We start from the raw sequence: 12,730 nt of genomic DNA, 5'->3' as shown, positions 1-12,730 counted from the left end.
AAAATGGCTAAATAAATTGTTTTGTTTTGTTTATTGATTAATTTATGCTGTTTGTGCTGGGATTTGCTGTTGTTAAGTACGCGTATATGTGTATGTATGTATATATTTTACTTTTGTGGTAAAAGGGGTGGCCGTTTATAAGCTTTTCCATCTGCCCACACCCTTTCGGTCACACAGGTTCACTGTTAAATTGTAAATGGTAAATGAACTGTATTTATATAGCGCTTTTCCATCTGCATCAGATGCTCAAAGCACTTTACAATAATGCCTCACATTCACCCCAATGTGAGGCTGCTGCCATACAAGGCGCTCACTACACACCGGGAGCAACTAGGGGATTAAGGACCTTCCCCAAGGTCCTTAATCCTTTATAGTGATTTTCCAGTCAGGTTTAACCACTAGACCATCACCTCCCCAAAAGCCTCCATCGACCATGAAAACGGTCTCATTGTGAGAGCAGGAGGCTCGCGGGTTCTCGTACCTGCGAGCCTCCTACTCTGAAAGGTTCCACCAATACAGCCTTTAATGGTGTGTGATGGCGGCAAAATATCAGGAATAAAAGACAAAAAAAAAAAAAAAAAACAACACACACAATGAAGAAAACAAACAAGTGAAACAATAAAACCAAAACTGCTGAAGGATCTGATGAGAATCTCCGAAGAACCGCAACGCAAAGTATGACAACAGCCAAAGTTCAGGAACCATCGCTGCTGCACAGTCTGACAAAATCACATCAGGACATCTCTGACTCTGTCACCGACCGAACGACAAAAACAAAATTGTCCTATTTACGAGTTTTTTGTTATTGTTGAGTCTGCGTGCCTAATAATAAATTCACTCATTCATTCAAATACAATAAAAGGATAGTGTAACTAAACCAACACCTAAATTTAGTGATTATTCAGACCCCTCCTGTGACACTTTTCAAAAAAGTGACAGGTGAGAAATTGAGCGACTTTTCCTGGTGTTATTGGTGACTTTTGGAGACTCTGATATGAAAGTACTTATTTCTCCTCAATGAGCAACGGGTGCCACCCTCGTCACCGCCCACATCCTCCGCTTGCACACTTTTTAATTATTAGTAATTAAAAAGTTATTGATAGAAGAGGAAATACAATCACAGAAGGTAGAGACAGCGAGTAGCACAGGGTTTAACCTCCAACGAGGTTGAGATGTATGGTGAGGGAACAAGGCAATATGAAGTCGAGCCAAAGGTGTATGATCTGAGTTGACAACTGGAAGATATTCAGAATCATGAATTTCTGAATATCTGGTTAGAAAGCTCCTTGGTGGCAAGGCTCCTGGGGTGGATGAAATCCGTCCTGAGTACCTTAAGTCTCTGGATGTTGTGGGACTGTCTTGGCTGACATGCCTCTACAACATCATGTGGCGGTTGGGGACAGTGCCTCTGGATTGGCAGACCGGGGTGGTGGTCCCTCTGTTTAAGAAGGGGGACTGGAGGGTGTGTTCCAACTACAGGGGGATCACACAAGGTCTATTCCAGAGTACTGGAGAGGAGAATTCGACCAATAGTCGAACCTTGGATTCAGGAGGAGCAGTGTGGTTTTCGTCCTGGTCGCAGCACACTGGACCAGCTCTACACGCTCCATCAGGTGCTCAAGGGTTCATGGGAGTTCGCCCAACCAGTCCACATGTGCTTTGTGGATCTGGAGAAGGCATTTGTCCGTGTCCCTCAGGGCACCCTGTTGGGAGTGCTCCGGGAGTACGGGGTCCGGGATCCTTTGTTAAGGGCTATCCGGTCCCTGCACGACCGCAGCAGGAGCTTGGTTCGCTTTGCCGGTAGTAAGTCAAACCTGTTTCCAGTGCACGTTGGCCTCCGCCAGGGCTGCCCTTTGTCACCAGTTCTGTTCATTATCTTTAAGGACAGAATTTCTAGGCGCAGGCAGGGTGTAGAGGGGGTCTGGTTTGGGAACCACAGAATCTCGTCTCTGCTGTTTGCGGACGATGTGGTTCTGTTGGCTTCATCAAATCAGGACCTTCAGCGTGCACTGGGGCGGGTTGCAGCCGAGTGTGAAGCGTCCGGGATGAAAATCAGCACCTCCAAATCCGAGGCCATGGTTCTCGACCGGAAAAAGGTGCTTTGCCCTCTTCAAGTCGGTGGAGTATCCTTGCCTCAAGTGGAGGAGTTTAAGTGTCTCGGGGTCTTGTTCACGAGTGAAGGACGGATGGAGCGTGAGATTGACAGATGGATCGGTGCAGCATCTGCAGTGATGCGGTCGCTGTATCGGACCGTCGTGGTGAAGAGAAAGCTGAGTAGCGGGGCAAAGCTCTCGATTTACCGATCGATCTACGTTCCGATCCTCACCTATGGTCATGAGATTTGGCTCATGACCAAAAGAACGAGATCACGAGTACAAGCGGCCGAGATGAGTTTCCTCTGCAGGGTGGCTGGGCGCTCCCTTAGAGATAGGGTAAGGAGCTCAGTCACTCGGGAGGAGCTCGGAGTTGAGCCGCTGCTCCTCCACGTCGAAAGGACCCAGTTGAGGTGGCTCGGGCATCTTTTGCGGATGCCTCCTGGACGCCTCGCTGGAGAGGTGTTCCGGGCACGTCCCATCGAGAGGAGGCCCCGGGGAAGACCCAGAACACGCTGGAGGGACTACGTCTCTCGGCTGGCTTGGGAACGCCTTGGGGTTCCCCCGGAGGAGCTGGGGGAGGTGTGTGTGGATTGGGAGGTCTGGGCGGCTTTGCTTGAGCTGCTGCCCCCACGACCTGACTCCGGATAAAGCGGAAGAAAATGGATGGATGGATGGATGAATTTCTGAAATTAAAGAGCCATTTACATTTTTAAAAAATCTATATGAGAATATACTTGATGAACATGCAAGAAAAAAGAATAGCCTCTGGCTTGTGGATTATGAAATCCCCAAGGATCAATGTATCTGTATTGGGTCATAAAGTTGAAAAAGATTTGAACATAGCAGAGGGGGTTTTATGTTGGAAGCAGATCTGTCAAGTACAGGATCAATAATGCAATTTAGATCACCACCAAAAATCAGAAGACATGTATTTAAATTGGGGTTCAACCTCAAAAGGTTATCAGCAAACTGGCTATTATCAAAATTTGGTGCATAGACATTCACCAGAACAACAGGGTTGTGCACGATAGTCCCTACAATAATTAAATATCTTCCATTTGTGTCAGTAAACATTTTAAAAAGTGAGAAGTGTATTTTCGTATTAATTAAAAATACAACACACCTTGTTCTGAAGTTAATATGTAAATTAGTCTCTTGGAGAAAAATCACATCTGTTTTAAGATGTTTCAAATGGGTGAAAACCTTAGACCTCTTTACAGGACTATTCATGCCCTTCACATTCCAGGATAGGAATCTAATGGGACTATTACCATCAGCCGTATGTGCACTTCTCCAGCAGTATTACAGTGTGGGCATGGTCCCGTATTGACAAAGAAGGGTGATACAAACACTGGCTCACCTTAAACATCAAGGGCATAAAAATGGCAAAACAAACTAAATGAACAGAAACAAATAATATAAGCAAATATAAGATAAAAACTAATTATAACAAGCACACATAGGGGCCAGAACACCCCCCCCCCACTCCTCTTCCCCAACTGAAGAGGACTGCAGCTTAAACCAAAGATCTAGCTTCCTACTGCAGGCTCCAGCCACACTATCCTCATGACTTAACCGAACTGATAAGAAAGTTGACCTCAGATGATAACAGACTTAATATGAAGAACAAAACCAATTTTTCAAATTCAGCAAAATGTGTCTTACGAACGCTATTAATCCAGTGGCACGCGGGAAACACGGGAAATTATGAATATATATATATATGGTGTAAACTCCGGGTAGATTTTTTCTTTGTCAAAAATAAATTACTGCACTAAATACCAGACTTAAAAAAAAAAAAGAAAAACGTAACTCTTCTAGAGTGTTTCTGTTGGGTCACTTTTGTCAGTTCCAAGCCCAAGAATCAACAGAAGAAAGTTAATTTGTAGTTCTAAACATATTTAGGGTGTTTTTTAACTTAATTTTTATCCCTCACCCGACTTTATTTCTCTCTCCTACAGTGTCAGTAGCAATTACAAGCACATGACAAATTATGCAAATTAGGCGATGACTTTATTGAGTGACTTCTAGCGACTTTTAGCACTCAATAGCGACTTTCCTTACAGAGGAGTTGGCAACAGCGTAACTATGTCAGCGGCACAGTTAACTGACTACCAATAGGAACTGTATATGTCATCGTATTTATCAGCACCAACTCCATTATGTTAAAACAGAATGCCTGATTATGTAAATATTTGATGTTTGCAACTAATCCTAAATAGGTCTGTCCAGGGTGTACCATTCCTCTCATCCAATGGCTGCTGGTCCAGGATCTACAAACTATTTTTTTAGTGACTAGCAATTTATTTTTTTAGTCCCACAGTTTCACATTAAGTTTGGTTTTAATACATCAAAGTGTTGCTGAAATATGACCTCACTTCCTGTTTGGCAGCTTCAGCAACAACTTCAACTGAGCCATTTAACAATACAGATAGCACTGTGAAGCTCGGTCTAGAGCTCAATTGTGCAAATTTTAGGGTTGACTAAACAACATTTTTTGACTGTTTCAAAAACAAAATCAAACAAACAAAAAAATCTTTAAGACTTTTTCGTACAACCTCGGATGGCAGAAAGTGATGCCACAAGGTGCACTGAACTCTCCTTGATCCTCGGAAATCAATGCAAAGTGATTTTTGAAAATCAGGCATCTAGTTTAAAAGATGCGTGTATAAACACAACTTTTAATTTAACTCAAAGGTGGCACTGGAGTACTTGGTGGAAAGAATTACAGCAGTATCCCCAGTAGGTGTACCAAATATCACACTTTTACCGTGCGGTTAGTGTTAAAATTGAATTTAACAGGCATAGGGACAAATGTATTAGTCCGTGGGCTAGGGTGGGTTACCGTGCACCCCCACCCAGGACTCATCGCCATTGGTGTTTTTTGATGCTCTAGGGTATATTAAAGAAGACTAAAGACGTTAACAGTGAAAATTTTGGGATGCAACCATCCTTCTGATAGAAATTCTAGAGTAACCCTCAAGAGATTACCCAAAAATGCAAAAATGTGTGTTTTTTTAAACCTAACATTGTAGCTTCCTCATACCTTTATTGTTAACAGCAGGAAAAAAATGTTGATTTGCCTCTATATGGACACCTTTTGGATGTACAAAACAACAAACTAAATTTAAAAATCTCATCTACTTAAGACACAGTAGCTGTTTTACAAAATACTGTCTATTCGTTAACTTATAGTTGCAGTTTTGACAAAAATATAGCCCAAAAGTTTTTTGGCAGCTACTTATACCTACAATTTGGGATTTTATTGACTTTAGGTCTTGAGTACAATGTCTTGGGAACAATTTAAGCCATCAATGACTTTCCAGTGATGTATTTTGACACATTTACAGCCAATATGCAAACCACACACCCATTCTGGTTTTTACAGTAAACTATTATCATATCACAAATAAGCCTATTTAGGTGAATTCTGGTATAAACTTTTTATTACTGCTGTTCTGATCACTTCATAAATGACAAAACCATTCAAATAAAAAGCATTTATCAACAAATTAAATATGGCTGCCATGTAAATACAGATTATTTATTATATTGACAATAGCTTTTAATAGACAGAGGTTCTGTGTAAGCAATATCAGATGTTTTACATCCTGACAATAGAGCATTGTGTTTGCATCTCTTACTCTAAACACTATGCTGCCCACAATTAAAGTGAATACAGCTGCATAAAAGGATACTGAACAAAATGCTATGGTAACTATAAAAAATAGAACATAATTATTATACAGTAGTTACACATATGAATAAAAGCATGACTTGGGCAAAACGACAATCATAAAGTCATCATATGCCTCTTCTTGTGCCTGGTCAATATCTTCATCAGAGTCACTAGTGTTTTCATCAATATAAATGTCTACAAGACTTTTTGGCAGTATTTCCTCATCAGTCCACAGAGGCTCACTTCCTCCCTGCCAAAGTAGTCTGTAGCAGCATGTAAAGAGGGTAAACTACCAAGTTGGCATTTGGAAAAAGTCACACATTTCATTGCCTGAATTACCAACCCCTTCTGAAGCAAACGGCTGGGAGATGAAAGATGGGCATTTGGAGCCTCTGTGGACTGATGAGGAAATACTGCCAAAAAGTCTTGTAGACATTTATATTGATGAAAACACTAGTGACTCTGATGAAGATACTGACCAGGCACAAGAAGAGGCATATGATGACTTTACAGAAGATCTTTATGATTAATGTCGTTTTGCCCAAGTCATGCTTTTATTCATATGTGTAACTACTGTATAATAATTATGTTCTATTTTTTTATAGTTACCATAGCATTTTGGTCAGTAACCTTTTATGCAGCTGTATTCACTTTAATTGTGGGCAGCATAGTGTTTAGAGTAAGAGATGCAAACACAATGCTCTATTGTCAGGATGTAAAACATCTGATATTGCTTACACAGAACCTCTGTCTATTAAAAGCTATTGTCAATATAATAAATAATCTGTATTTACATGGCAGCCATATTTAATTGGTTGATAAATGCTTTTCATTTGAATGGTTTTGTCATTTATAAAGTGATCAGAACAGCAGTAATAAAAAGTTTATACCAGAATTCACCTAAATAGGCTTATTTGTGATGTGATAATAGTTTACTGTAAAAACCAGAATGGGGTGTGGTTTGCATATTGCCTGTAAATGTGTCAAAATACATCACAGGAAAGTAATTAATGTCTTAAATTGTTCCCAAGACAATGTACTCAAGACCTAAAGTCAATAAAATCCCAAATTGTAGGTATAAGTAGCTGCCAAAAAACTTTTGGGTTATATTTTTGTCAAAACTGCAACTATAAGTTAAAGAATAGACAGTATTTTGTAAAACAGCTACTGTGTCTTAAGTAGATGAGATTTTAGTTTGTTTTGTACATCCAAAAGGTGTCCACATAGAGGCAAATCAACATTTTTTTCCTGCTGTTAACAATAAAGGTATGAGGAACCTACAATGTTAGGTTTAAAAAACACACATTTTTGCATTTTTGGGTAATCTCTTGAGGGTTACTCTAGAATTTCTAACAGAAGGGTGGTTGCATCCCAAAACTTTCACTGTTAACATCTTTAGTCTTCTTTTATATACCCTAGAGCATCAAAAACACCAATGGCAATGAGTCCTTGGGGGGGGGGGGGGGTGTTGCACGGTAACCCACTCTTGCCCACGGACTATATATACTGACAGACAGAACCCAATTTTATCTCCCCGTTCTGGCCTATCAGCCAGGAGGGGACAAAGCTACATCTGAATATTTTTCTGTGACAAAAACACCACAAGAAACTGGCTACCAAGTGCAGGCTTTGGAATTGAAAGTATTGTACATGCGATGATAAAATTATTCCCTGCAACAACTCCAGACAAGTCCAGCAGGTGGCAGACAAGCTTCACAAAATTTCAACCACACCTGCTCCGAAATTTTCAGCATCTATCTAGCATCCACAAATCATCCAGCAGGTGGCAGTGTTCAGCAGGTGGCCATGAAATGTCACACATACAAAACAAAGCTGCTATTTAGATTAATGTAGTGCATCAAAGTGCAATAAATTGTAATCAGTTTATCCTCATTACATGCTCTTAATTTGAAAAGATATAAGATGAGAAGATGCATTCTTTTTGCATTATCTATCTACTCTTTCACACTGCATTTTACGAGGTACATGCGTAGGTCTTTTTCAAAGTGCAGGAATAATGTGTGAAACATTATTTGGCACTATGATCTTATTAAAAACCTGCATCTTACGATAATATGTGTGTGTGTACACACACATGGTAAATGGACTGCATTTATATAGCGCTTTTCCATCTGCATCAGACGCTCAAAGCGCTTTACAATTATGCCTCACATTCACCCCGATGTCAGGGTGCTGCCATACAAGGCGCTCACTACACACTGGGAGCAATAGGGGATTAAAGAGGGCCCTTAGTGATTTTCCAGTCAGACGGGGATTTGAACCCAGGATCTTCTGGTCTCAAGCCCAACACACCTCCCCTACACATGCTGCCCTACACATGCAGGTGCCCTACATATGCAGGCACACCCTGCACATAGGGCAGGTTTTTGGTAATTTCAACAATTTTCTGAGACAAAAAATGTCAAAACTAATGCAACATCTCAAAATATGCAAATGCGATATGTTCAAAAAGTCCAAATTTGAAGCAGACTGTTTACTGACTTGGGGTGAGACAGCAGCTGGTAGAGAGCGTGCTTGTTGTCATCCAGACTGGTCATGGCGACCAGGAAACACTTAATGACCTCCCAGGCCTGTCGTCTGTAGTACGGCTCCGTGTTGGCGCTCTTCAGGCAGTCTAAAGCCGTCTCGATCGCCTAAGAAAGGAACAAAAAAAGAAGTCAAATCTAACATACAAGCAGGTCTGCGTCTCCAAAAATCAAACAACAACAACAAAAAACACTCTTAAGTTCTGTGTAACAAATAAGAATTCAAACACTATTAATGTGGGAACACATGATTTATACGGGATTAATTTCCAGAAAATAACACAAAGCACCATCTGGCCCAACAAAGGTCATTATGATTTCCTACATTACGGGCTGACAAGCCACAGCAACCGAGCACTTAAAAAGGAGAAAATGAGCTAATTAATGTCATTCAGAGCACAGAGATAAAAACGAGGAGGAGGAGGGAAGAATAGAGAGAGCTGGGGGGGGGGGGGGGTTGAAAGCACTGCATAATTGAATTGTAGAGGTGTCAGAGTATTAGGACATCAGGATATTCCTGTCAGGATTCAGTATCTGACAGGTGCTTATACGTTAAATCAAGAGCCGCTATTACAGCTGTCTACCTCAACTTTCAGAGCGCTGGCTTTTACTGAGAAAGCATTTATGAAGTGGTCAGTAAAAAAAGGATGCAAGTAAAAAAAAATACTTAAAAAGCGTCTGAAGGAGCAGAAATGAGAAACGGAATAAAAATGTAATTCTGACTCATGTAGCTCAAATCCCATGTGAGTGCTTTTATGTGCTGCAGGGCCCTGAAGAGCTCAGACTTATTCTAATCACTCTTATTTGATCTCCACGTCTGCAATACAGACCCTCAAGCTGCGTAATGTACCAGCTAAACGTATAGCTGCTACACATGCAAGCCTTCGGCATCTACGTGTTATGTGTGGGTGCGTGTGCACCACGTGCACCCATGATGGTGGGAAAAAAAACATACAAACAGCCACCAAAGTACTTTAGCTTGAGCTGGGAACCTTCAGATTTCACACCAAGCACACTAACCGCTTGGCCGCTACACTGCCTGCTTGTTTGGCTAGTCCAGCGACTCTGTGTTAATAAAGTAGCCTCAATTCAAATTTGAACAAACAGAGAGGATCAAAACCTTGTTGAGTCTAGACACCACATATCACCAGCCCGTTCGTATGCGTATAAACCAGTGCATGTAATTGTAATTGAAAAGCTAATGGTGCTTACAGATGTTTGTTCTTATTGGTTGAATGTTGTAATTCACGTAATGCCAGTAGATTCACATGAATTTTTTTTTCTATTTCAAAATGACGTGTTAAAAATATACTGCATCATCATCTACGTCCACAAGATCTCACAGTCTAGATGTGTGACAAGCTGCTCCTATATACTGATCTTCATGAGGTACTATCTGAGCTGCACTCTGGAGGGGAAGGTGGCAGCAACACACCACTAAGCTGCATGCCAACCACCATAACACAAGAAGATGATCTGAATGCAGAGGAAGTGCTGGGCCTTAGAGAATGAGCAGAATTAATAAATCATGCCCTCAAACTGAAAGACTATAGAAATAACCTTCATAAATCTTGGCACTCCACTTGTTTGCACTTTGTGGAACAGCCGGAGAATGACAGGACCACCAGCCCCCCCACACACACACAAATGAAGCATTTCTGGGGCCATTGATTATAATATTCCAGTGCAACATACTGTACAGTTCTGAAAATATGGTAATCAAACTTTATACATCCCCATTTCAGTGAATAACAGAAGTTAAAATTTAGAATATCATCATTACTTGCTTAATTGTATAAATAAATAGAATACATGAATAGGAAAAAATAATCAACGGTTCCAACCTTATTACTACTACCACTCCAACTAATAATAACAATAATAATAATGTGCATAGTCCTACCTTCTCCATAGGTAACTGTATGGAGGCCTTGCAGTCAGTAAATTCAGCCTTGATGCTGGGTCCCTGAACCTCAGTCACCACATAATGTAACCTCTGAGACTCCTTCAGCATCTTCCTGTTGCTGCCACCAAACTTTCCCAACACCCGGTAGGCCACATGAGAGATGCTATCGGCTGGATTACGGAGGGTACGCCACAAGGCCTGGATGAGTACGAGAAGTAAAGAAACCATCATAAAATACCAAATCTAGACTGGATCACATGATAAGTAGGCACAATTTGTGTTATAATCTTCCAAATTACTGGCTGACTAAACATGGACTCTGTTAGAGATGGGAATCCTCCTATGCAATTCAGATGTGCTGCTAAGAAGCAAAAAAACTATCGTCCGTATTGTCAACCACAAGAGTGCAAGATAATGTAATGATTTAACGAAGACGGATTATTTTGAATGCATTTCATCTGAAAATATAGCACCATGCTACGTCACATTGATACTTTCTGGATTGTTGGATCTAAAAGTTGTAACAGCTGAATGCGATGACAATAACAAGCATCAAACCTGCATGAGTTCTGCCCTGACAGGCTGAATGTGGTCATAGAGGAAGTCAGGCTGTAGGTTGTCTACACACAGCTCCAGGGTGCGAAGGCCCTGGCTGACCAGTGTTTGGGAACCATTGAGGGCAGACACCAAAGGATCCATTAACATGGGTAAGTATGGCAACAATGAGCTCAGACGCACTGGCACAGTCAAGCACAACTCCACAAATAGATCCTTCATGTGCTGCTTGTGAAGGCCACTCTGAAGCATATTCAGACCTAAAAACAAGGAGAGCAAAATAACAGGAGGTACATATTTGCACACACAGATCCCAGATTAAGTGTGAGTTCAGTTTCTAACCATTAGAGTTTAGCTTTAAAGTTGTTTTCTCCTAAACACAACTATTAGAACGCCGCGCTTGGAGAGCACAAACCTCCACCAACACTAGTTTCCAATTCCATGAAATTTTACCTTGGAAAATCTTCAAGGTCAAAGTCCTGTTAGACGTGGCTGTTTATGAACTAAATTAGATGTAATCAAATAGTATGTATTTAGTTCATGCACTTGAATCAAAGTTTTTTGTGATGTCAGGGTTTTTTCTTTCTCAACTTTTTCGGTTTCTGAGTTCTTTTTCATTTGGCACTTGGTTTCCAACTGATAACTGGAAGACAAACAGGCATAAAATTGGAACCTCCATCCAATTTTGGAGGTGTAGGTAAAATCCATAACAGAATAATGAGAGTGATTGAGGCACTTTTCTTTACCGATATACCGTAATTTCCAGACTACTGTATAAGGCACTACTTTTTCACACACTGAACACTGTGGCTTAAACAATGATGCGGCTCCATCCATTTTCTTCCGCTTCACCCGAGGTCAGGTTGCAGGGGCAGCAGCTCAAGCAAAGCCGCCCAGACCTCCCGATCCACACAGACCTCCCCCAGCTCCTTCGGGGGAACCCCAAGGCTTTCCCAAGCCAGCTGCAAGACGTAGTCCCTCCAGCATGTCCTGGGCCTCTGCCCGATGGGACGTGCTGGGAACACCTCTCCAGCGAGGTGACGGGACAATAATGCGGCTAATTTATGTATTTTTACAAGCTTTCTCATAAGTCGAAATACGTCAATTGATGCTACCCACTGATTGGCTAAAAGCATGGGTGCAATTTGGGGGGGGGATGGGGAGACATGTCCCCCCCCACCTTTTCAACCAGGGGGGACAGAATATGGTACGTCCCCCCCACCTTCTGACATATATGTGTGTACTTGAAACATGCTATGCCAGTCTTATGTGCAAACCATGTCAGAATAGTATCTTTATTTCTGCAAGTTTGTATTTTTAGCAGCATTGACTTGTTTACAACGCCTGTTTCTTGTTTGTCACATTTGGAATTTTCTGGGACTGCATTTGCCCAGATTTGAAACCAAAAATAGCTATATGCTGATTTACTAAATTCTGAAAGTTAGAAAAGGAAATCAGAAAAGCTATCTGGGACCTCAGAAAGCCCATCTGCAATTATTGCTTGATCTCCAAAATCAGTGTGTGCAAGCGAAATTATGTTCAGTATGAGTGTTGTCATTAGTGCCACTTCGAAAATTAAATTCATTATAAGTAATTCATCCTAAACTTATGATCTGTTGTTTTTTCAAACTTATGCAAAAACAAATCTTGAGAAAAAAATACAGTATGCAATAGTTAATAATTATTAAGAGCCTGTTCTTTCATATTTATGATTACATTTTACCACATTGCAGTTATTTTTTTTTAATGAAAACTCAACCTATCATTCGTTTTGAGTTCTACACATGTGGTGATACCTTATTTACACCAGGATGTTAATAAAATCAATGCTGGCTATTCTCAGAATAAAGTACTAATATCCACAGTTTCAAATTGCATAAGTCAAATGGTGTCCACTTTATGGTCTTCTCAAAACATTAAAATTACTGTTCTGGATGCTCAGAATGCA

General features: G+C 40.9%; 1 protein-coding gene across 2 annotated transcripts in view; it reads right to left on the bottom strand.

Moving 5' to 3' along the window:
* trrap (transformation/transcription domain-associated protein) overlaps window positions 1–12,730 on the bottom strand; it is a 202,909-nt gene that overhangs the window by 170,007 nt on the left and 20,172 nt on the right. For both annotated transcript variants that reach the window (XM_034193140.1, XM_034193142.1), the window contains exons 19-21: window positions 10,786–11,042; window positions 10,225–10,425; window positions 8,278–8,429 (exon numbers count right to left, since the gene is read on the bottom strand). In XM_034193140.1, coding sequence (XP_034049031.1) covers window positions 8,278–8,429; window positions 10,225–10,425; window positions 10,786–11,042 — 610 coding nt within the window. The remainder of the gene's footprint in view (window positions 1–8,277; window positions 8,430–10,224; window positions 10,426–10,785; window positions 11,043–12,730) is intronic.

The sequence above is a fragment of the Thalassophryne amazonica genome, chromosome 18 (genome assembly GCF_902500255.1).
Source record: "Thalassophryne amazonica chromosome 18, fThaAma1.1, whole genome shotgun sequence".
In the NCBI taxonomy this organism is placed as follows: Eukaryota; Metazoa; Chordata; class Actinopteri; order Batrachoidiformes; family Batrachoididae; genus Thalassophryne; species Thalassophryne amazonica.
This window is presented reverse-complemented; position numbering and strand designations above follow the sequence as displayed.